The sequence below is a fragment of the Plodia interpunctella genome, chromosome 11 (genome assembly GCF_027563975.2).
Source record: "Plodia interpunctella isolate USDA-ARS_2022_Savannah chromosome 11, ilPloInte3.2, whole genome shotgun sequence".
In the NCBI taxonomy this organism is placed as follows: domain Eukaryota; kingdom Metazoa; phylum Arthropoda; class Insecta; order Lepidoptera; family Pyralidae; genus Plodia; species Plodia interpunctella.
Genome location: NC_071304.1, coordinates 5,026,932 through 5,054,869, shown reverse-complemented (window position 1 = coordinate 5,054,869; position 27,938 = coordinate 5,026,932). Strand labels below are relative to the sequence as shown.

General features: G+C 32.7%; 1 protein-coding gene across 1 annotated transcript; it reads left to right on the top strand.

Moving 5' to 3' along the window:
- Positions 1-193: 193 nt before the first annotated feature.
- On the top strand, positions 194-27,596 carry LOC128673631 (mucin-22-like). Its single transcript, XM_053751605.1, has 5 exons — positions 194-470; positions 20,866-21,007; positions 21,618-21,790; positions 22,150-26,652; positions 26,736-27,596. The coding sequence occupies exons 2-5, from the start codon at positions 20,911-20,913 to the stop codon at positions 27,006-27,008; spliced, it is 5,046 nt and encodes a 1,681-aa protein (XP_053607580.1). The 5' UTR covers positions 194-470; positions 20,866-20,910; the 3' UTR covers positions 27,009-27,596.
- Positions 27,597-27,938: the final 342 nt, after the last annotated feature.

Below are 27,938 nucleotides of genomic sequence, written 5' to 3'. Positions count from 1 at the left end.
GAGAATCACCGGGATAGATGGAGCTCTATTTATCTATAAAAATACACACACATGACTACCCGAGAAATCAGATATGAACGAACTGCATTTTAGATAGTACAAATAATATCCACAATAAAGGCGTAATTATGTTTCTGGGGTTAAAACAGAGACCTAGCAGATGGCGTCCACTTTGATAAATCCTTACGATGGTAGTCCGTTACTATACGTCTGCGAAAAAGCCTGTACCTACAAAGAATGCCTATAAGAGGCGAAGGAACCGCGCACCGCGTCCACATATAACCTCGCCGAGACCTTGTATACCACGCAAGGACACGGACATCGCAGCCCCTACGCGAAAAACCTCCCGCCATTTTCAAACTGACTGGCCGGCAAGAAAGTTCTCCCAATAGATTAAACTTAATAAAAAAAAAATTCTAATTCTAAAGTGTTTAAGTGATATGGAAAATTGTTTGTGAAACTTCAGATTGGTAAGTTTTTATTATATAACATAGTGTAAGATTTAACAAATATTTTTATTATTATAATATTATTTTTTGCACAAAAAATATGGAACAAAATTACCAACAACTACGAGTACCTACCTACATATCGATTCTAATAAAAATTAACATAAAAAGTGAAATCCTTTCGAGTATGAATTTTAAATATTGGCTAAGAAATGTACTTAGTTAAGTAACATGCCTGAAAGAACTGGGTAAGCATTGTTGGAATTAGCAAGCCACAAGGCAAGTGTTGATAGCATGTCGATGATACAAATCAGTCATTTGTGGTTTTTGGATGTACTTATTGATGTATAGATACGAGTATATTATCCAATTTTATTTCTATTTACAATAAGTCTTATTACACTTATTGTAAGTAAATAGTTCAATTTACCTTATAGGTATCTTACTTATTTTTATTACGTAACTTGTACCTAAGTATAAATAATACTAATAATTACACATATAAAACAAATTCGCCCTCTGCGTCTGTATCTTTTTAAGCTTTCTTTTTTAAAAACCATAAACGGATTTTGATCTTATTCCTACTCGCTTAGACAAAATAATAAATAATAAAATTAACTAACACACTTAGTTAAAGATATCCCTTATGAATTCATAATCAAAGTTTTTATAAAAATATATTCTAATAATTATTATGTATAATATAATTTTTTTTGAGCAAAAATATACAGTTTCATTATGTATGCACAATTATTAAACTATTTAGGTACTACAACAAATTCTAACAGTAAACAAAATATTTAGCGAGAAAATCTTTGTTGTTCCCTGTTTCATCCTAATTTGTTATTCAATCGGATTGAATTAAGACTGCTTTTACGAGTACAAGTAGCGTACACTACCGAAGATGCTCAGATAGCTGCGGCACAGAGCTGCGCGGGCGCAGACAAACCTCGTACTGAATCGATCAAATAATCTAAACGTATACTTGTAGGTAAAAAAACTGTAAATTGGAAATCTGTTTAAAAAAATGATATGAATAATATTAAAGCCTTATTTTACCTATTCGTGGGCTAATATTAGCATAGTTCGAATATTAAATGTTAAATAAGTATGTTACTTTTTGTGTTACATACGTATTCGCTCTTTTTAAAAGAAGAAGTTTTAAAAAGAAAGTTTTAGTCTCGATTATTATTCAGTTTTCCTGAACGCTTGAAAGACAATGATTTCAACTGCTCCCTAGGGATATAAATACGGGTGAAGCTGTGGGTAATCCGAAAGGAATATAATAAACTTCCGGGAATATCAGAAAACAATGATTGGTAACCCTAGAACAAGACCGGTGGCTAACCTCTACATGGTTATCTACACCGCAAACGACTACCATTTTACCATTTTATATTGTATTCCTTTGAGATGTTACTTGTTTTTTTAAGGTACAAAGTGTTATTAAGGTATAATTTGCTGATTAATTTCGTACTTAGATCTAACTTCAGTTTTCACTTAAAATTTGATACAAAACAACATAAAAAACAAAAATAAAATTCTGATCATTATTTTAGCACAGAAGTTTATGTTATAAAATATAATGAATTTGATTACTTCATAATAATGTCTATAAAAACATAAATACACAATAATGCAGAGAGAGTAAAGTAAACGTTGCACTGGCGACTAATTTAATAAATGTATGTACAAAACTTATTTTTTACATAAATTCCATTAAAAAATCCAAAAATATACAATGTAACAAATGTGATAATTCTTTAGTTTTATAGATTCATTAATAACTAAAAGAAAACGCAATAAATCTTCTAATTATTATTTTCCTTACAAACTAAACATCAGTGAGTCACAAAATACTCGCAAATTGTAGCTTCACGTTTAAATTACTAAGCATCTTACATATTAAAGCACATAATAAATATGTAATAACATTTGATTACATGTATCAAACGTAATTACCATCTAGGGTCGGATCGTCTGATGTTATATTTTTTGTTATAAAATTTTAGGCACGCACTGAAAACTACACGGGTTTACAATAAGGTTATTATTAAATAATTTTCTTAAAATATAAAGACAAACTAATTAAGTATTATTTAAATTTAGTAAGTTACATACTTTCTATTCTTTCATAGCTATTTGTCTCGTCCTTTTTTATTATTTGAGTATTGGAAGTATTATGTAGTCTATCTCTAGAGGTATAATATCTAGATCTTATATTCGGAGGTTCCAAAAAGTGGGCATGGTATTACCGATTGCTTGAAATTATTTTAAAGTGGACGAAGGGCGAATGTGATGAATTTACTAGAAATGGAATGACTATGACTATCATTGTCACAGTCATTCCATTTCTAGTAAATTCAAAGATTTAGGTGTATAATTTGTTATGGTTTTACCCGAGCGAAGCCGGAGCGGGCCACTAGTATTAGATAAAACATATAACTTGATAGAAACATAAAAAAATGTAAAATTAAGTAAAGATTGACAAACTTCAACAAAGGTAAAACGGGGCACTATTCATATATTTTAGGACTGAAAATGTCGGATATTCTATTAAAATATACCTAACATATGAAATTATATAACACGAATACGAATGAAATTATATATAGTAAATAATATGATATATGTATAGTCTTACTTTGAAATAGTCTTACCTTATGCTTACATATTATAAAACAAAGTCTGTTTGTCTGTTCGCGATAAACTCAAAAACTACTGCACGAATTTTCATTTGGTATGCAGAAATAGATAGTGTGATTCAGGAAGGTTTAGATGTATTATTTATTATGTTATATCTGAGCGAAGCCGGGATGGGGCGCTAGTAGTAAATAAAACAAAAATTGCTATAAATGTTCTCGCAGGAGTCTAGATCCCTCTCTGTTTGCCATACGCACCACACGAGTGCCGTACGAGTCTCTGTGATGCCATACGATGTTATCAACACCACTTCATTTTATAAATTACACGTAATGGTGACCAAAAATGCACGCGTCAGTAATATGTGTGATTCACGGTCAGGTAGCGGTGCGCTGGGAATTGTAAGATTGATTGATCTGTTCGATTTGCATCGGTATTGTCACTCTGGTGTGATCAAGATCTCAATGACATAACTGTCTCTGCGTTTATAAGATGCCACGGGCAGTGGCGTAGCTATAGGTACCTTATACCCTGGTACGAAAAAATCTGGGGCTGCACCCAAGCTATTTTTTCATTCTTACTTTCTTATAGTCGTATTCCTCGTGTCTACGGTGTCTACGTGTCAATTATGTAGAATGTAACAGTTACTTCACAATAACAACGACCTTCTCGGCAGTATTAATGGAATGGTTTATTATTGCCTGCTCCATTACACATGCTAACTAATAAATTATTTACAAGAGTGCAGATTTCCTCTCGATGCTTTTTTTCACCAGAAGCAAGTGATAGTCTATTAACGAGTCATATTGGTGTATAAACTCATGTTGCACGAACAGGATTGTAACCTGGGACTTCTCGATTTACAAGCGGGTACCTTGAACACCGCGTCTGTTGTATATTATGTAACATTATGAGTATGTCCAAGTGAAAAAAAAACGGGGATCCCAACCCGAATCCAAATAAGCTGTGATAACTCATGACAGCAGTTTGAAAAGTCAGCTATGATGGTTGCCAATCTTCGTCGAGAAATGGAACTATAAAAGCAGATAATATATTATCATCATCAGATCGAGTGTGTTATTGCTAACACTGGTGTCAGATTTTATTCAAGTCGCCTAAAGGCACCTGACATAACTTTGACGGCTACTTACCGCCATCTAGTGGCAGGTAGTCGATAATATATTAGAAATGGGCGTTCTGAATTATGGGCCCTGCTACACCGCACCGTCTAGTTCTGTGATAGCCACGCCACTGGACACAAGGTGATTGTGTCCTCTTGGAGATAATATGAGGTCGGTGTTAAAGGCGCAATATTTCACTAGTTGCGCTCTAGGTTCCGCTCCAGAGGTTTTTGGGTATAGTAACAATAAATTATCCAGCCAAATAATATATTTTCCGAAAGTATAAAAAGAATAAGACTAAATCTAAGTTCAGTGGCATCACAGGCAAGTTAATATTAATGCTAATTTTTATGTCCACTGCAATTTATAGATTGTGTCAAATGTGCACAGAAAAAAGTGTGAATTATGAAGTGTTAGATGAAACATATATTAGGGGTCCGTAGCAAAAGCTTAAGTAAAAATTATAATTTATCCTGGAAAATAGGTATATCATTGTATGTGATGATTTTAAAATAATAATAATTGAATTATAACGATATTCATGAGGTATATTATCCATTTAAAATGCTTACGAAATATCATATAAAATGTAACTGTTTCAAATACGGAACCCCATAAACATAATATAAAAGTCAATGACCGAACAAATTGAAATAAAAAGGTGTTGCGGTGTGTATTTATTTATTAGTTCCTATTTGATAGTTCAGTTATGTGAACAATCGTGCATCGTCAGTAATTTTAACGATATGCTGAATTGTGCCAAATTAATTTCTTAATAGGTATAACACGCGTGAATTATTACTGTAGTAAACACTTCAATAACTTTTAGTCTAGAATGGAAGATCATTCACACAATAACCCTAACGTTGGAACTTGAGTTAAGAGATGTACTAATGTAACTTTGGATTACATATCTAAATTTCATCAAAATCAGTTCACTGACATAACAGAGGTACATACAAAACCTGTAAGGCTTTTTGTATGTAGTATAAGAGTTATACATAAATAAATAACAAAAAGTACAGGTTTTGTGTTCAAGTGAGTGAAACTCCCAAATAAACGTATACATATTTGCAGCTTCAGAAAAATGTTGAATAGAAGTGATTTATTGAAAACGCGCTCGTTGAAATCTTTTTGTTGAGAAATTATGAAGTTTGTCAATCTTTACTTAATTTTACACTTTTTTATGTTTCTATCAAGTTATATGTTTTATCTAATACTAGCCCGTCACTAGCAGCAGCTTCGTTCGGGTAAAACCTTAATAAATTATGCACCTAAACCTTTTTCAAAAATCACACTATCTGCTAAAAAATCTAGAGATCTAAGTATACATACGGACAGATGGCGTGAAGCAACATTGTTTTATACTATAATAACTATATTATATTTTAAATATATTTGTTGTCCTATAATAACTGTATTATATTTTAACACTTCAAAAAAATGGTTGCCCTTCAAAAACTATATATGCTATAAAAATCGAAATGAACTTTTTGGTTGACTAAAATGTCAATTAGGTAGGCATGTGCAGATTTTGTAAGATTACTGTCAACGTAATCCAATTAGAGGCGGGTGTGGCATGGGATAGGTCGCTCGGTTGGTCGCTGTTGTCTTCAGATTACCCGGCGTCATAGCTTAGCTATAACTTAGCGACAAAGCAGGACGACGCTGCGCAATGATTGTATGTATCTTTTTACGCATAACTTGTGAACTTGTCATGTTTGTCGCAGTAATCTGTAATACACGCATAGCATGTTATCGTATCGTGCAACTCTCAGCCGTTCAGTGAGGACGTGAGATTGTATCTTAATGCAGGCATCTCGTCTCTGAGTGTGCAAAACAAAATTAGGTAGCACTTTTTCGATTAGTGCCATTCAAGATTTAGATTAAAACTGGAGAACTTAGCGGATATTTGATATATTTTTCTGCTATTATATTCACGTCAGCTGTCGTTGTATCGTAGGTATAACTAAAGTGCATTTTTTCGCTCGATGTTTTCCTTCACCGTGGGCAAGTGGTGGTCTTTTATGTCAATAAAGCTGGCATGGCAGGGGACTTTAGATAACATTTTTTTAACACAACTCAGTTGTACTGTTACCCAGAGAGCAATACATTGATTTTAACTTATGACCAAGGTATTTTTAGAACTTTTGCCACATTAGCCATTCGATCGTAGAACTTCTAGCTCGTCATTTGACTATTGTAATATCTAAGAATGTTGTTGATAAAAGTATAAATAAAGAAAATATGAATTAAGGAATAAGTAGAGATATTTGTGTGTATATGTAATACCTTTGGACGATACGTATATGTATATTGTATATCATCCACTCGTACTTACAGGAGACTGACCTCTTTCATGAACTGACAGTAAAAATAACCAGTATAAAAAATAAATAATAATTTCACTGAAAAATCGGCGAACATACATAAATATGTATGCTCGAACATAGAACCACTTCCGTTTTTGGACGACAGTTGAAAATAAAGATAAAATGAAAATGAATAAAGGAGTACCTTTATTCATTTTCATTTTATCTTTATTTTACAAGTATATATGATACAAGTATGTATCAGTGTTTTCATAGGAATGTTAACAGTATCATAACATAAAATGTAGGTAGTAAATCAGATAGGATAATATTCCAGACTAAAACAATAGAATATCCAGTTCGCTCCTCACGACTCTACATTCCACGCATAGGAGTCCCCTACAAGGATACAACTATTCGATACGAAGTACTATTTATTTTTTACATATCTCCCTCTATCTAATTCGAGTTATCTCAAGCGTTTTTGCGCTGACGCACCTGGCTTATGCAAATTACTGCTATTCACACTATGATGATTTAAATTATAGTTCTGAGGCTATCGGTCGATCTAACTCGTAGGCGTGTCAAAGGGGAAATATATCATAGTTCGTCAACAATACGCTATAATACAATTTATTACTTCCAGATTGCCGTTTCAGAATTTTTTTAGATAAAATATATAAATGGATCTATTTAATCATTTTGGAATTAACATCTAACATTTGTGTTTATGGTAATCTAAACTGATTGATAAGAGCTAAGACGATTACACATTCACCTACAAGACGATTACGCATTCACCATCACACGAAGAAGAAGAAAGGGTATCTACAATTTAAAAACGTAATAGTATACTATATTATGGCATAATAATTTTTAAGCATAACGTTCTTACACATAACGGTTTTCGCATGACTAACCTAACCTAAAAGTGAATTAATGCCCGTATGCCAAAAATAAAATATGTCTCAGACATATTATGCCAAAATCGGTAAGCCAAAGTACAATTGGACAAAATAAATTATGCAAAAAAGGGACTCCAAGAAGAAGTAACTATACTTACTTATTTTAAGGTACACGATTGTACTTATCTGACATCTATAATTATAAATAAAATTTATTGAGAGTTAAAAAAGAATCAATCGATAAATATAAATTAAACGGTTCATCAGCAATTAAACAGTTTGGTAACTACCTTTTCCTAAATTGATCACGTAAAAGATATAAGGAAGGGTTTTGTTTAGATGAACACTTCCCTGTAAGCAAATACGAAGGCTCATGATTAAATTGTTATACACGTTAATTAATTAGCCATATCATAAAACGCGTAACTTATGGCAACAAATAAAATGTACTGTCTTGGGTTGACTGTACAGGAATATTAATTTTTTTTTCAGAATTCTAGCCTTTATTTGCACCATAAATATTGTTCAGTTTCATGTGAAAGAATGTTGGCTAAACCTATACAGTAATGCCAATTGCATTGCAACACAATCAAATTTATGAGACATGCACATGAAAATAATTATTTTATGATTCTAATCTCAAAATCTCACCGAAGTTTCCTGATAAACTATATTGCATTGAAGATTGGTGATGTCGACATGTTTGCGTGTCGATTTGTGAGCGACACAAGGCACATTTGGCGCGAGGGCCAAGTGGGTCTCTCTCAACTCTCAAGTTCAATGCCAAGAATTTGCTTCTACAGTAGAGTTGGCAAAAACATCACTGTACAATGAACTCCTGCAAAACACTAATATTCTCTTTCTTTATAATTGTTACTATTATGAACATCGTACGCACGATTTAAAAAAGCTTGTTACTTACCTACTAATAAGAATATAATACTACTACTTGTATGTATATATCGTCTTAATTGAACAAGCTATTAAAAGATAAACCTTTTAAGTCTTTTTTATCCATTACAGCGACGGTTATAAATAGCTTAACAAAACGATTTATTACAGCTCTGGGAACGGGTTTGATCAAAAATTCCGCGATTATGGAAGCACAATCAGACAGCAAGCCAACGGTACATGCAGGGCGGTGTCACACATTGATACTTCCCTTGTCACTGATCGATCGTGGGTCATTGTCGTGATTGTAAGGCTGTGTTCACGTTGATTTACTCGAAAGTGCTAGTTCCATTTCTATATGTTGCTATTTTATATAAACTTGTTTCTAAATACTATATCCATAATCCAAAGCATGAAAAAATATTTTTAAAAAACTATGTAATAAATATACATATTTCATTTAAAAAAATATATAAATTTAGACGAGAAAGGATAATAATTAGAATAGTACCGATTTTTTTTCAAATTAGTGCTATGAATATTTTCAGAAATAATTTTGATTTATTCAAACAAGGATAGAGTAAATCAACAATGAGTACTCGTACACTACATTCTACATGTTTTCATGTCTGTACCGCATGCCAAGTATCAAAACCACAGATTGGTATCTACACAGCTTTATTTACAGGTTCAAATTCGCAATTTTGGTAGCAATCAGTGGCTCTCTGGTTTAATGGTAGCCAATTAAAAAGTAACGGGTAGGACCATTAGGTACGAGAAAAATTAAGCTAATTCCTTCAATATATTAATTATGGATATAAATACTGCTTTTCAATATTAGTGAATAATTAGATTATGAGTATATTATGCGTTACTTCCACGGCAATAGTGATTGCCATTGCCTTCTCCATTTCACACACTATTTATTTTATGTTGTAGCAAAAAAATAACAACTAAAACTCAATTACAAGCTGATACACTTCATCAATTACAGTAGGAACCTACTATCTCACGATGATGTTTTCTTTCATCGGATTTATTTATTCAAATTATTTATCTAATTGGTACAAAAGATATTCCCAGTCAGTTATGTGCTTACGCTAACATGCACTCAATGCCTACAGACAAGAGAAAAAGAAAGTCATAAAAATGGTATGGTCTTAATATTATGGACTTTGCCAATCTGAAGATGTTGGAGCGTTGACGGTACCATAGTTATCACCAACCTATAGATAATATAAAACTCCCCCCACCGGTATAAGTTTATTTCAACAAGTTTACTTCAAGACTGACAGTGATGTGATTATTGAACTTTACAAGTAAAAAACTAATGTGTTTTTCTTTTCCAATAATTATATAACTCGAACAGCATTTTACAATCCGTAATTCCTCACCGTTGTTGGGAGTCGGACAAGTTATTATCCTAATTATGAAATACGAAACAAGTTTTATGGATTTTTTACTTGCACATTTAGGCCTAATTAAGTGGCATTCTGTGAATTGTATTGTACTTGTGGCACTTAAGATTCGGACAGACTTGATCATGTAGATACAGTCAGACATATAACCAGTATATCTTCTTACGATAATAAACTGATATCATAGTTTATTATTTTAGTTATACAAACAAAAAAATCGAAAAGTTACTATAAATAAATTTTATATATTAAAGTGATATTTGTTTATAGTGTTTCATTGTGTGAATTCATTTATATTATATTTCATGTATTTTATTTTTATTATACATACTGGCAACTATGACAATATACTGTCTAGAAAGATATAAATATAGAGACGTTATAAACTTCTTCTTTAATACCTATAAATAAATATCCAAAAGAATCTCCGGTTGTTTGTAAACAACATACAAAAAGTCGTCAAAAATAATTTATTTAACTTGGCGGAGAGACTAGCCCCGCTCTCCATAGTACTTACAAGCTGCAAAATTATGATTACCTACGTCGATATAATCAAGAAACTGCCAACAGGCATAGTGGGCAGGTGGGAAAAGGGATATATAAATACTGAGAAGTTGCTAGGCAGATCGGTTAGGACTGCACTAAAAATAAAGAATAAACATACTACAGGATTAAAGTGAACCCAGTTATCTTTGGCCATTCTCAGAGTTTTAACTCTAATTATATATGCTGATGAATTTTCTGCATCCATGGGACTTGACCCATTTGTATGCCTATCATCGTATCTCGGTAAAAATTGTACCACGTTTTGGTCCAATCGTCTCTAATTACAGTATTAAAGATCCTGGCCGCTCTTGCTACCAGTCTTGAGGACGAAGGACCACAATTTCACGTCATCATGATATAATAACACGCTTTGTTTATCCAGATACAGTTCAGTGACCTGGCAGTAATTCCAAAATATAATTACACTTAGATCACTATCGGAACACCGAATGAGGATGGCTTATTTCATATGGCGCACAACAATGTACATGTAACGTGTTTTTTGTCCTCTGCTTAATTAGGCAATATAAGAACAATCAAGACAGCTTTGTTTGATTATACATACATACATCCATACAAGTAATTATATCCCATTATAGATAATGCTTCTCAGTATTGTATCAAATGAAAAGATGGTCTAGGAATCAGTATTTAGTCGCAGTTATAATAGTCATATATATAATAATCAGCAAAAAATTTAAAAAATATATGTATATAATAAAGAGAGATCTATGGTCTGTGATGTACAGTATCGTATTGCATATCCAAACATCATCTAAATATAAAAACAAATTGAAAAGAAACACCTATTAAACTTGAAAGCCGCACCTTCGAACGAAGATGTTAGAATAAGTACCGCAAGGAATTCCAATTTTATTACATTTAATGGGCCTTTTACTTTATTAACAAAATAATTTGCCCAGACCCAAAGACAGTTTATTGATCTTTTTATTTTATGTTTAATTTATTACAGTTAAAAATCAAATGTGTTTTCCATGCAATAAGTTTTAATAAGAGCAATGGTCTTTGCAAGGCCTGACATTTCACATAAGTTATTTAAGTTTCAACTAAGCATTATCAAATTCATTCTAAGCGTGTAAGTCTTAAGCACAAATCATCCCAGGACTTAGCCTTCCAAATTAAAGGTAATTATCTATTGTTTACATGTATAATTACTTATAGTGATTTTCAGCTGGATTAGCTAGTGAATTGTTTATGACATGGCCTTCTATTGCCATTGAACCAAATTTGTCTAAGCACTCCATATAATTAAGACGAAACAATAAGAAAGTGAGATATCGATTGCGCAATGATAAGACTCGAGAATCGCCGGATGACCCGATATCATCAGCTGGAAACGGCCCGTGACGATCGTTGCCAAACCAAAGGATTTATGGAGACGTGATTTATTATTTTATCTTAATAGTAGCTAAAAGAATGTAAATCTTGGAATACAAAGGAAGTCATTATATATTATCTTGTATTACTGAAAATCAATTGGACACAGAACACTCATGATATAACAGTTGTTGGTAAAGGCTTTTCCTGTGAAGATTATTTTTTTGAATAATTTTATAAACTACATACTTGCAAGATTTATAAACTTATTTAGATGATAAAACAAGGTATATATCAATCATGATTCATGTTAAGGTAGAGTCGGTTAGCTCTGTCAAATTAGGCAATAACAAATTTCGCGAATATACTTACTTAAAAATATTTTTATTTTTAATTGATTACTTTCCAAATGACCTTTTTATAGTCAAATCAGATACTTTAAAAAATGTATATGATACTTTTCAGAACAAAAAATAATACTAAATCGATTTATGAATTAAAGTGGCTTTAATTTATCCTGTAAGATTCTTTAAATACCTTTGTTGTGTACCTTACTCTCAAATAGCCAACTTATATGCTCTTATAATAATAAAACAAATATTATAATCAATATATATTTTATAATATAATGAATGCTACGCTTATTTTATATCACTTGGAGGCGGGTGAAAATCACCGCATGGTTTTGCTTTAGTAGGGTGTTCTGGGAAAACAATTAGCCAGACAATTTTGCTTCACCTTGGCCGCCATGGTCGAGCTTCTGCGCAGGATTATGATTGAGGTGTCAGTCAATTTTCCTATATTTTGAAATCACGATTTTCATGCACGCCCATCGCATCGTGAGGAAATATAAGCGATGACTTCACTGCGGAATCCGGAGGATTTAGATGCGTAATTATATAAGACTCAAGTAATATTATTTAGCCGATTATTAGTCCGTAATATTCCGAACTGGTTGTAGGAGATTTCTAAAATTGCTAAGAAAAAAAAAACAACCAAAATTGGAACAGTAAACATATAATCATTATAAGGTACCTATACATATATGAATATTCCAGATTTCTATTCTTATTTTAAGGGGCAAGAAATAAATCAAATTTCTGTGATCTATGTAAATTAATAAAAATAAAAAATTGGTAGATGTACTTTATTGACTAGGTACATATGAAAAAACAATTCAGTTTGATTATAAATAACAATTGACAGGAAATTAAACGGATATAAGTAAATTATATGTTCTTGTGTTTTTCTCGACAGAATAAAGACCATATTTTATTGCAAAAAATACATAAGTGTATGACTCAATTAAATTATGCGTTTTGTACTTGCAAATAGAACGTTACAGTAAATAAATAAATAAATAAAATAAATAAATAAATGAGGACAAACCACACATATTGAGCTAGCCCCAAAGTAAGTTCGAGACTTGTGTTATGGGATACTAACTCAACGATACTATATTTTATAACAAATACATATATAGATAAACATCCAAGACCCGGGCCAATCAGAAAAAGATCGTTTTCCGTCATGACCCGACCGGGGATCGAACCCGGCACCTCTCGGTTCAGTGGCAAGAACTTTACCACTGCGCCACCGAGGTAAATCATTCCTTTGTTATACATTTTTTTGTAGTTTGTTTCATAGTAGGAATATTATATAAGGCATACGCTATAAATGGGTAAGTAGATTACATCTATCATCAATCACTTGCAGGATGAGCTTCTTTGATGAGATTTATAAAAATAAAGATACGAATACATGAATAAATGCATAAATGTAACTTCATAAATATGTCCCTTAGGTTTTTTTTTAAGGCTTAAATACACGTCTTTTTCTCTTACGGGGCAGACGTAGGGGCAGACATAGCCGTCGAAATTAAGGTTCTGAAATAGTAATAGCTTGCTATGAAGAGTATATCAAGTTCATAATTCCTTCCTTTGATTGGTTAATATAAACTGCCCGGGAGGAGAAGCAGCTGGCACAATCTATTTTCCCTTTTGCTTCCCAAATCGGAAAATAAGCGATACATATCAATAAATTTTGTGTTTTTTTTGACGACCTCGGTGGCGCAGTGGTGAAGTTCGTGCCACTGAACCGAGAGGTCCCGGGTTCGATCCCGGTCATTATGAGGGTCTTGGATGTTTATATATGTATTTGTTATAAAATATAGTATCGTTGAGTTAGTATCCGATAACACATACTCGTAAATGATTTGAATTTGAATTTTGAATTTGAATTTGACACAAATCTCGAACTTACTTTGGGGCTATCTCAATTTGTGTGATTTGTCCTAATATATTTGTTTTATTTATTAATTTGAGCTAAAATTTATTTTGTAACTATGGCACTTTATAATATTTTCCATTGACAAAAAGAGACAAAACATATACTTTAACTTAAAGTATATTTAAACTTTTCAGAATAACAGAGTAGGGGGGAGGACCAAATCTTTGCCTTGATAAATAGCAAGAAAAATGTTTATAACAAGTATTAATATAGAGGATACTTAATAAGAAGTATGATGAAGTGACACAGTGATATTTATCTGTAACAATTAAACCAATTACGGATGATTATGTTCATATTACTGGTTTCCTGTGGTAACTTAGTTGATATTTTTATTACTCTAGTAATGATTATTAAGAATAGGAACACTGAGTTAACGCATGCGATAACATAAATGTCGTAATAAATAACTTAGATTGCTAAAGTTAATAAAATGTATATATATATATATACATATGTCAGTTGTATTTGTTTACTTAGATAAGCTAAATATTTTCACCCTTTTGACCTTTTTTTAAGTTATATCTATTATTATAATGCCTAAATGCAACTGCCAATAAAAAGCTCACATTTATTATCGAAACAAAAAATACATATAATGATAATTAAAACACAATGGCGTGCAGGAATCGTTAAAACTATCCCTATAATAATTTCGTCCACTGGTGTCATACCCTCATCCTCACACACAAGTCTCTCTCCTTTCACCCTACTATAAAAAGCAGTTATACTAAAACACTTGTCGTATAGTTCGCAAATTTCTTTCTTCAGAGTCTTAATTTGTTTTTTCTTTTCAATTGGTTACGTTTGGCCACGAGCTCGCGTATCCAATAAAACTCCTCAAAATTAATTTTGAGTGAAATATAAAAATACAAATAATAATAATAATAATATGGACAATACACCGATAGCATGAAATTAGATTTATCATAGGATCTAAGTACTATGAAACTTATTACGTGAAATTCCCACGGGAACGTGGCCAAAGAAATCGAGATAGATGTAAATGTACTTAGGTCTCATTTTAGTTCAGATCCCCAGGAAACCACAGGGAAAATACGCGGTTTTGCACAAATTGTTCCTGTGATGTTATCTATTCGCCACAGATGTAAAAAACAGGTGAAATAAAATCGAGTTAAAATAAAAATTAAAACACTCCTTAGTTTTATGAACAGAGCATTTATTTCATCGTATTATTTTAAATACCAATCGATTAAAAGGATTTGTGGTAATTGTAATTTAATGAGTAGTACTATAATAGATTTTCATGCCGCATATTGAATGAGAATACCCGCGGGGCACAGCTAGTAGCCATTATCTCAATAATTGAGCTGTCGAACGCAAATAGCTTTTTAAAATACGGTTTTTCGTTCCAGAAATAAACAAAAAGATAAACTATGTGGGGAAAGTGTTTATTTCGTTATTGAAGTTCGTTTGTCGCCTGTGATCTCGGTTTTTGGTCCCTAGACGTGATTATATTTTTTGCCCATCGTTCCATTTAGAAATTGTATACATTGTATTTTCAGACTTCTTTTTAATTGTATTATTGCTAAAACTGGTGTCAGATTTTATACAAACCTCCTAAAGTCACCTGATATGACTTTTACGACATCTATTGGCAATATAGTCGTAAACACACTAGTGAACTTAAATTTTCACCCAGTTTCCTCATGATGTTTTCCTTCATCGGAAGCAAGCGAGGGGAATCAAAACTACCAACAATCAGATCGATATACAAACTCATGTCATACGAGTAGTATTCGAACTATTATTCAGAGTTCATTTCGTTAGAAATATTTGTTGTTTCAAAAAAGTTCTAATTTACTTACCTAAGTATAAGTAGTTAGGTGTTGTATAATCTTGGCGTACGTGTCTTATTCATTCATTGTTTACCACATTCCAGTAATTGGGGCATATTTTGATGCACTATTAAGAGTCGCATATTTTTATTTTAAAAAACTTTAATCGTAACTGCTTACATAATAAGAGAACTAGTTCTTATTTTCGCATTTTTGTCTGCAAATAAAAAGTTGAGAAAACGAGTCACGCTTGACTTTTTTGCAATTATGTAAAATGACCAGTCGTCGGCTCTGCAGGAGTGCAATTTATTCCTAGGAGGCATTATCAGGAGTCATCACAAACAACCACAAGAATGCCGTCCTCCCAGCAGTGGCGTACCTAGCTCACTTGCCTACCTACACAAGCCTTGGTGATAATTAAACCTGGGGCCCTATTTTCTTGCAATTTCATGCCTAAATTCACTTTAACAATTTCTCGACTTTTTTCGAAGGGTTTGCAAATTCACAATAGACAAAACTACACTCGTGTTTAGAGCTTTTTCTATTATGATTTTTAAAATCACTATAAAATTAAAGAACATTTTTGAAATGACTTTTTTCGTGAGTTTCGATCCCCTATGCCCCATTGAGCCTTTTAAGTTTAGTCTTAAGAATTATTATATAGTATATTAGTATATTCACAGGTTTGGGGCAAAAAAGATCCCAGGCATCACCCTAACAAAGCTAAATTAAGTTTTATTATAATCATGAGTGTACGACAAAAAAAAAATCAAGGGCCCCTGTGCTTGCGAGCCTGGGTACACGCGACTGTCCAGCCTTCCGATAGTTACGCCGCCGCTTCCAGCTACTTCTGAAAAGGGAATCTTCTAGAACCTGTTATAAGCGTCCAGTCTTTATCACCTGCCTATGAGACTCACTTCTGATAGTAAAAGTGCTTTTACTATATTCCCATGAATGGGTCTATCGCTACCAGATAATGACATGCAATTACTTGATACTATATAGTTATAAGGTAATAGAGTCATCATATATTTCACTTGCGATATTCATAAAGTGGATTGTCCGCTCAACGAATAATGCCACATTTTATTAGATTTTTTAAATTATGCACAGTTAAATAGATAAATACATTTTTATCATGCTCATTTTATCAATCGATCTGAAAATATAAGGTTATTTAGATATGGAGAATGTAAAGAAAATTATGGCAAGATTAATAATAATTTGTTATATAAATATAAATAAAAAATAGATAAATAAATGTATAATGTTACACAACTTCTATTTCTAGTATCGTGCGAATAAAAATAAACTAACATACTTATTCTTTAACAGATAGATACACCGGCGATACTAGCAACAATCTCGTATAACAAATAGCTACAAGTCCGTTTAGTTTCACATAACATACATAACGAACAGTCCTAGGGTCTCCGCAAACCAGCTTCGGTTTTGTCCTATTTGTGGTCCAAGAGTTGTAATTATTCGTGGCATTGAACCAGAAGGCTTGCGTATCGATTTTTTCTTACGAAGCTTGCGTGGTTATTCACGTATGACCTTTTGAAAATAACCCGAAGATGCGCAGGGAATTCATAGGATACGGTCAAGATGACTCTGTACGCTCAATTTTCGCTTTTTGTATTTTATAGCTTTTACAGAATAAGATGCGGCTATTTTTGTAAGGGACATGAAGATTGCGTTACTAAGTGTAATTGAACGTCGAAGATACTTTACGCGTCAAGTTTTAATTTGTAGACGAACTACCATAAAAAGTGATTGATGTGTCCCTTTATTTTAATGTTAATAACTTATACACAGTAAATATAGGAGAATTAAAATTAATAATAAGTATTTGTATCAAAAATTACACAAATCAACCGCAAATATCGCGTAGCTTTATTATTGGCGGTTGTTTATAAAATAATGAATACTTATGTAAATTAAAAGTAATTTAATATTTTTTTTTTATTTGGAATTGGAATTTTGTCATTTAAACTGTAGTCTTGAATTTGTTACTTGTATAAGACTAATTTTTGGCACTATTTTTTTTAAATAAGTAATATAAAACCTAATTTTGACTGGCGATGTAATGTTAGTTAGCTACACTGTTAGCTACATCGTCAGTCATTAGGCATTCTTTCAAGTCGCATAAATATTTTACGTGACTTATTACTTTTACTTATCTCAATTTGCTCCGATACGAACTTGTTAAAACAAATATTGTAGTTATGGTTACGGCCGGTTATTATAGATTATAGCTATGGTACTTTGTGCACCTGGGTAATATAACCTGGGTGAACAAAATGGAATTTTGGGTATCCTCATTTCACCTAGGTGAATTGATATGAGACACATGTACCTATGTATAACGCCGCGGACTTACTTCTGAAATTTATAATTCTTTGGTGTAAGGAAAATATTCTCTGCCTTATCTGAGCATTTCACCGATTAAGTCCTCATTCGTTAAACATCGGAGTCCAAATATCAACCTGTAGGAAAACTGTTATTCACTTTTTTTTAGCGAGAACTGCGTTTTTGGATGGGTAGTTAAAACATTTGACACAATGATTATTTACCTTTTTGTTTTTATTGCATTGTAAGCGACAATGACCATGCACTGTATCTTTTGTATTACTACAAAATATTTTTATAATTGTAATAAGATAATTATCATTACAAATTGATGACATAATAATTTATGTAAGCAATTAGTAGTAATAAAACGAGCATATAAAAATACTTATTAGATGTCCTAAGATTTTTCTTTGTACATACCGATAACATAGGTATGTATGATCTAAATAAATGTTAATTCTTATCTATCATGCACGGCTCGTTTGCTATATAGTTAGAGAATACCATTAGTAATTAATCACATACGTGTTATATAAATCATTGATATTCTCGACTTATAAACATAGAATATCTGGTCAGGTCATTTTTGTAAAATGTTTCGGTGAATATAAGGAATAACAAATGTAACCAAATATGGGACTTATCTATGTCAACTATAAGTAAACGAAATTGTTTAGAGTCTGGATATATACAAATGTGAGAAACACAAGGGAATACAGTCTATGCCTAGATATTCTATTTGCATAACTAAAAAAAATTATTATATATATATATATATATATATATATATATATATATATATATATATATATATATATATATATATATATATAAACTTGGTGGTTGTAACTTTAAGCCGTCACATCTTTCAGCTTAAACTTTTACTTGTTATTATTATATAATTTTCTTAATATTATAGGATAACCATAAGAAGATACACGAACATAAATGCATTAAGTAATTTTTAAAAGAACTCACACGAAAGTAAATGCATTATAAGCATACATTGTTAGTGACGCAAATAAATACGAGCGCACCTACATTGTAAAGTTTCAATTTCGGCTTAAATAACAAAAGGCCAATTGAGGTCGTTACCATCGGCCATGATCGTGACCTACAAGCTCGCTATCTCGGTAATATATTATGAAACAACGATTATTATTTGTTGTTCGTGTGAAAATAAATAAAGTTTGTTTGGTTGGCCCTTTAGTACAACAACACATAAAGCCACCCAAATGTATTGCATATTCGTACCTATTACCGCGACGTAAAGATCCGCTGAAGGGTAACTTGATATGTGGTCGACAGTACTTTGTCTGTAAAATAAATAGATGTAATGAAATGCATAATAGCATAAGCAATCATGTTGAAACGCTTTGCATTGTGGAATGGTCTCTCGAACCTACTCGACTTGTTTGTAGAAAGAAAAAAAAATATGAAAATGTGAAATATGAAAATACAATAACACAAATCACTTTACTTTTTACAAACACTGCAATAAGTACAGTGTAATTTTTTGTAAATACGATATTTATCTGAATAAATAAAAAGCTTTACATATCTGTTGTACAGTTTTACATACATACATGTTGGGAAGGGTTGAACGTACCTATAATATGAAGTTTTACGGGTGTTAAGTGTAAGCACGTCTGACATTTAACTAAAACTGCCGTTATAAGTAAAAGGGACATATACAACATTAACTTTTCGAAAATAGAGCTATTTATATATTTGTTATCATGAAAAAAGGCACATTATCCAATGTTTTTAATACTGATTTTGAAAAAGTGTTAATGCTGCAATTACTTACAACGACAGAACAATGCTTTTGGAAAAAAAGAAGAAAAATAAAACTTATGGAAATGAAAACATGGATATTTTTAAATTTGAATCATCCTAAAATTTTGCTATAATTAAAGTATTATCTGTTGGGTAGAGAATGGCATAAGGCGTTAAGTACACCATTTGTAATTTTTTTTTGTAATTTTGTGGAATAATATTTATATTATAAATTTGAATACATTATTAAAAAAAATATATTAGTTATAATCCGAGGCCGTTGTTAAGGCCTCTATAAACAAAACCGTAAACGGGTCATTATCGACCATGTGCAAGTGAAATGCGAACACTAAGACAACAATCTTGGCAGAAATCCCGAAGCTGTACCGTACTCGGCACGTGAGATGATTCTGTTACTGTACAGGGTAATTGACAAGTGTCGATTTACTAATCGCCTGACCTACTGTACTTTATTTCGGTCCGAATAGTTACCTACATAGTGTAAAACAAAGTCGCCCACCGCATCTGTTGCTAAGCTTTCATCTTGAAACCACACAGCCGGGCCAAGTCGCTACTCCATACTAATATTATAAAGAGGAAATATATGTATTTTTGTTTGTATGAATAAACTCAAAAACTACTGGGCCGATTTTGAAGAAATTTGACCCAGAGATAGGCGAGACCTTCAAGAGTGACACATAGGCTAGTTTTTATTATGGTTTTACTCGTGCGAAGCCGGAGTCAGTCGCTAGTTTTGTATAAAGTGCTCATCCGTAGGGATATAAATAAATTTAATTATTTTATTTATCCTTTAGTCATAACTATTTGTTAATTGTATTTTTTTTGTGAGAGGAAATTAATAAAATTATGATTATTATAAACAATCGACCGACTCCATCTATTGGCTATAGACCCAAAAAAAAACAATCTTATATTTCGATTTGTTACCAACGAGGTTTTTTAACGACATCTCTTTTATCTTTATACATTTGTCAAGAAACCATATTTACTTATTTACAGGTTGAAAAAATGCATTCGTCATAGAAGAACATCTATTACAGAAACATGTACATGGCCAACATGGAACTTCACGTCATAATGCACTACTTGCCTCTTCTGCTGGTTCTTTTAGCCGTAGAAGCCTTCGAATTGAATACTAGTGGTAAGTACGATTTGCGAAAAACTAGAATAATGCCTATAAATATGAAGATGTTTATTTATAAAATATTTGTTTTCGAATAAAAAAATACAGTTATGTTTCTCTATTTTTGTTTAACATGTACTTATAATAAAGATATATTGATATTTCATAGTTAAACAGAAACAGATATTCACTTGCCTAATTATAAAAGCCATGCATCTTGTTATATGTATATTATATCTTGTTTTGATAACACTTTCAAATTAACGATGCAAATGCAAAAAACATTATATTTACATTTTTACACATTAAAAAGTGCTTTTTACATTTAACTTACAGAAACAAAAAAATATGTAATATTGTTACGCATCAATATCACTAAAAAAAATGAATGAGAGTATTTGTAATGAATGTACGAGTGCTGAGAATAAAATATATGTTTATAAAAAAATTGGTAAACCCTTTATTTTTACCTTTTACTCTTTCGGCATTTCTTCTTAGCAGTGGTCGTTCTGAAATGCTAGTAGTCTATAGCTTCTGTAAATATTATTCAATTTGGAGTATGACGTGGAAAAGTGCTAGTGAAGGTCTAATTTCTTAATAATGGACTGATTTGATTCAATGATTCCAGAGACAGAATCCAGTCGCGCTCCACGGAGCAGCCGAAGAGTGGTCAGGCTCTATTCTGGAATGAGGCCTGAGCCTATAGCCTGTCTCGGCGAAGGTTTGCAATCAGACCCAGTCAACTGCGCAGTTTTCTATCGGTGTATGAAGTCCGGCAGAGGAAGATATATGTCATTTAAGGTACGATTGTAATGATTCGCTAATACTATTTGCACTCTGAGAATTTGCTCTCATGGGAATTTCTGGTTACAAAGTACGGATTCCAGGTATACTTTGACTCGATAATTGATTAAAATCCGTCAAGCTGTTTTTGCGCGAAAGAGTAAAATACTTTCACGTTTATAGTATCAGTAGGAAAAAAATATTCATTTATTTTGTTTAAAAGACCATATCGTGTTAGTTACATACAGTAAAATATTTAAATAAATTTAATCAAGTTCTAGGTTGTAACATTTATAAAATACTATATATAAATCTAAATAGTTTGTATGTTATAAAATAATGAACAATTCGATAATCTTATAATTTCACGTTTGCAGTTCCAATGTGCACCGGGAACAATATTTGATCCAGATACTCAAGGTTGCAACCATCCATCTGCTGTTAAAAGATCTAATTGTGGAATTGATAATGTCGTATCAATACACGAACAAATACATGACAATGCGATAGAAGACATCAAACAAGAACTTCCATCACCAATTACTACAAAGTTACCACTTAATACAAATTTATTTGGTAGTTCTGCAGCACCTCTATGGTTAACCTCTTCGCAGCGACAAGATTTATCAACTTCTATCCCATGGCTTACTTCTGCGCATAATCATAACCAGATTAACACTATTTCATCGGAGCAATCAACGCATAAAACATCCAATGATATAATCAGAAGACAAAATACTGTTTCAGGACAGCAACAGACTCGGAAACAAAGATCGACTACTCCTAGAATGTCTCCACTCTCTCATATACCTAGCGCACAGATTGGTGATTTGTGTTCCTCTGAAGGATTTATGGGAGATAGCGAAAACTGTCGCAAATTCTACAGGTGTATAAGTAACTTACGTGGAGGTTATATTAGGTATGAGTTTATGTGCACTGAATCTACTATTTGGGACGATGATATACAATCTTGTAACCATGCATGGGCTGTTAAAAAAAGACGTTGTGGTCGAGGCAATATAAATGATGTTTCTGACGAAACAAATAAAAACCAAGATATACATAATGATGACTTAACAAGCAGAGTAACACCAAATATCAATCTGGTACAACAAACCTTTTCAACGTTACAAACTCAAGGAAGCAGTAGTTATAGTACAAATAACCCATTACTTATTGTCATGAATTCGGCTACAACAACAACTACTACAACTAAAAATCCAATAACGCCGAATCACCTTTTTAACATAAGGCAAAGTCAAGAATTTGTGTCTAGTACTGACAAACGAACTTCGACTCAAAATGAAAGAGATGATGTTGGTTATTATAATAGGAAAGGGCAACACGATGAATCATCTAGTTCCATCGAATGTTCTGAAAATGGATTTATGGGAGATAAAAATGATTGCAAGAAATTCTATCGATGTGTTGATAATGGTAGGGGAAGTTATACTAAATATGAATTTTCTTGTGGAGAAGGCACAGTTTGGGATACTAGTATAGAATCTTGTAATCATGCTTGGGCTGTTAAAGAATGTGGAGAAAAAGGTACAAAAGTTCCTATTCAAGGCACTACGGCAATAACATCAAAACCAGGTAACACTACTTCTACATCTACGCAATCTACTCCAAATTATATATCTATAGCGCAAACTACAATAGAGGAAAATGATAATAATGGATATGGAAATCAAAATCAAGAAACAGAATCAACAAAGACAGAACCACCATCTTCTATCAGTACAACGACGCTTATTAATAAACCAGGAAATGATTGTACATCTAGTGGATTTATGGGAGATGAATATGACTGCAAAAAATTCTATAGGTGTGTAGATAACGGCGATGGTCATTACACTCGCTATGATTTTTCTTGCGGTGAAGGAACTGTATGGGATTCTGAAATAGAAGCATGTAACCATCCTTGGGCGGTTCAAAAGTGTGGTGGTAGTTCTTCAATAACAACAGAAAGAACGAAACCATCATCAACTACAATAAAAGAAATTTACACAACTCAGTCCATAGAAGTAACACAAAATGATGAATCTGATGCTAGTTACGGTATACAACATGACGAAAGTTCTTCACCGCCAGAAGATTCATTATCATCGTCTACGTCTATCACAACAACAAAACAACCGCAGAATTCTAGCAATAACTGTACATCTACTGGTTTTATTGGAGACAAATCTGACTGTAAAAAGTTTTACAGATGTGTTGACAATGGTTATGGTGGATTTACGCGTTATGAATTTACGTGCGGAGAAGGCACTGTTTGGGATTCAAATATACAATCCTGCAATCATGCTTGGGCTGTTGAAAATTGTGGGGGGAATATGAACAATGATATTAATAAAGAAGAAGTAACAACTAGTTCTGTAACAACGACTTATTCTACAACTACAACAACTACAAGCCACGATAATGAGATCGATACAGGCTATGGGCAGTCTTCCAGTCAGTCAACCATAGCATCATCAACTGAACGTCCATCCCAAGTATATGAAGTATCAACAAGTGAATGTAAAGACAGTGGCTTTATGGCTGACAAGAAAAACTGTAAAAAGTTTTATAGGTGCGTTGATAACGGAAACGGTGGTTATATAAGATATGAATTTATTTGTGGCGAAGGAACTATATGGGATCAAGAAATACAAGCTTGTAATCACGACAATGGTCGCTCATGTACCGAACAAAATCATGAGTCTAATACCAAAGAACCAGAATATAGTAATGAAACTGAAAATGTAAATGAATTGTCATCTACTACGAACTCTGTTAAAACTACGACAATGTCTTCTTTTACAGAATCAACACAAATTCAATCATCTCCTGCAGATTCTAACAATGATACGTGTATCTCAGAAGGTTTTTATGCGAATTCTATGGATTGTAAAAAAATTTATAGGTGTGTTGATAATGGAAAAGGAGGATTTACTAAATATGAGTTTACTTGTGGAGATGGAACGATGTGGGTTCAGGATATACAGGCATGTGATCATATAGATGCTGATTCAAATTGTTCAAGTTATACTTCTAAACCCCCGCAATCTGAAGATAATCATTCAACTACAGGACAACAATCGTCATCCATCTCTACTGAAGCATCGACGACAGATTATACTGAAAAACCTCATGATGAATACCAAGAAAACAAATCAAGTAAACCGATACAAGAAAATGACAATTGTTCATCAGAAGGATTTTATCCAAACAGGAACGATTGCAAGAAGTTTTATAGATGTGTTGACAATGGGCAAGGAAGTTTTACAAAATATGATTTTAGCTGTGGCGAAGGCACAGCTTGGGATAATGATATTCAAACATGTAATCATATTAGTGAAGTAGAGAGATGTCTTAGTGGGGGCCAAGAAGAAACTCAAAATAAACCCATGCAAGATGAAGGTGTATCTCCAAATTCAGAAAGTAATGCTCCAACAACTGATAAAACGACTACAGAATCATCAGAAAGCAATGGGATATCAAGTACAGATTCCTGTGAATCTGAAGGTTATTTTGGGAACAAACAAGACTGTAAAAAATTCTATCGATGTGTCGACAATGGTAATGGAGGTTACACAAAATACGACTTTGATTGTGGTGAAGGAACAATATGGGATCAAGATATAACAACTTGTAATCATCCACAAGATGTTGTTAACCCATCTTGTAAACAACAATCTGGAGCGAGTTCATCATCGGCACCATCTTCTTCATCGACGCAATCTAGTAATGCTGATAGTACAAGTCAGTCACCGACAAATTGCTCCCAAGAAAATACAACTAAAAAACCAGATAATCAAAATGTTACTTGTGAAAAAGCGGGTTATTATGCTAATCCAAATGACTGCAAGAAATTCTACAGATGCGTAGATTGGGATGGAAATGGTGAAAAATTTTCTGTTTATCATTTTGAATGTGGAGAAGGAACTATATGGGATCCAAATTTAGATACTTGCAATCACGAAGAGTCTGTATATCCTCCACGAGATTGCAGTGGTACTCAATCTCAAAATGAAAATAATGTTCAAGAAAATTCTACATCGCAACAAACAACAGAATCTACAACAGAACAGTCGACAACTACGGAACAAATGACAACAGAAGGAACAACAACTCAAGAATCTACCACAAAAGAAAGTACGACAACTGAAAAACAGACAACTACTGATAGCACTACAACTCAACAACCTGTTACAACAGAAAGTACTACAACTCAGCAAACTACGACAACAGAAGAGACCACTACGTCGACAACTACTGAAGGTAGTACCACAACTGAAGAAACACAACAAACTACAACTACCGAAAAAAGTACTCAACCGACAACTACTGAGAGTTCAACAACGCAGCAAACGACGACTACTGACAGTACGACTGAAAGTACGACTTCTACTGAGCAATCCACGACTGAAGAAAGTACTACGCAACAGTCAACTACAAGTCAGACAAGTACAACAGATTCTTCTGAAACTACTGAAAGTAGTACGAGCACAGATGAAACTACTGAAAATCCTTCATCTACTACAGAGACTACGTCAACAACTGAACAGAAAGAAGATGAGTCAACTACAGAGAGTAGTAGCACTGAAGGAACATCTTCAGAACAAGAATGTCCTGACACTGATGAAGATCAATATTTATATGTATGTCCTACATCTTTCAGAAGGCATCCTAAATATTGCAACATGTTTTATCAATGTACAGAGGATGATGAAAATCACGAGCCGAAAATTGCAGTATTTACTTGTCCAAATAATACTATATATGACGAAAGTCAAACACAATGTGTTGAAGAAAGTAAGGCGGAAAAGAAATGCAAAGGACAAATAGCACAACGTCGAAGAATAAAACGATTTGAAAAATATTACAAAGAACCAGTAAGATATTTTTTATTTTTTTATTGTTTCTTTGATCTACACATTTATTAAATAGCATTTAACATTTGTATTATTTGTTTCAGATTGTGGTTGGAAAGGAAAGGTTTTCTTGCTCGACTACGGGTAACTACCCATTTGAGAAAACTAGTGAATGTTCACCAGCTTTCTTTAAGTGCCAAAAAGCAAAATCTGGTCATTTGCGTGGATATGTTCATAAATGTCCTGAAGGCTATTTGTACTGGAGTATCAGTAAGAGATGTGAAAGGAAGGAAAATTTAAAAGACTGCAAGACTTCGTCCAATGATTGGAGCAGAAGATGGGAAATACCCGTAGAACGTAAAAATATAGCATTATAAAATTTGTTCTTAATGTAAATCTAGGTATATACTAGTTAAGAACAAATTTTTGATAAGAATCGACTACTGCAACTCCAAGCCGAACCAATGCTACCGCAAAACACTACCATATGTTAATATTATTAAGATATTTTGGTATTTATCATGGCACGAACGTGAAAAACAATGTAATTAGTTTAAATAGTAATATAATCTAGTCTTCTCAAGTATCATTTAATGAGACAGTAATTTACGCTGCCATATGGTCTAAAATACTCTTAAGAAGTTTATATAGGTAACTTGTGAACAAGATATTGCAAAAAATAAGAACAATATTTTGATCACGACTTAATAAATCATAAGATACTATAGATATAAAAAATACGATATTATAAGGTACCTATTTAAGTAGTAAGTACAATAGAATCACGCTTATTAGGATTTTTTGCATATTAGGCTATTTTACGTCAGTCGTTAAGACATATTTTCTTCTACGCCTGCAAAGCACAGTGGTAAAATTAGAAGTTGAATTAAAAATTCAGTATATTTACAGTTATGTCAAAATTGTATTCTATTCCTAACAAATAAATATGAAAAATAAAAAGTAAATTTATTTCTTACTTTTTCACGCTTTATTTATACATGTCCAATCTTCTTTCGCATACATATTATACAGGAGTACGAAGAAGGACATGGGCACAGATTATGTAATTCTTCCAGTTAGACAGGATTGGTGGGAATTTGCCTCTTGTGGGATTTTTATCAAAACCTGAATTTTGGGACTATTTCTGCAACTGCGCTTGAGTGCTGAAACGTTAACAATCCAGCGAGTGTGAGACCATTTTTCCCATCCAGCGACGTACCTATATTTGATGGGTTCCCTGGGAAATCGTAATAAACGGGTTTTAACTTGTAGGTAGTAAGCAAAAGCAGGTACAACAAAAAATAACA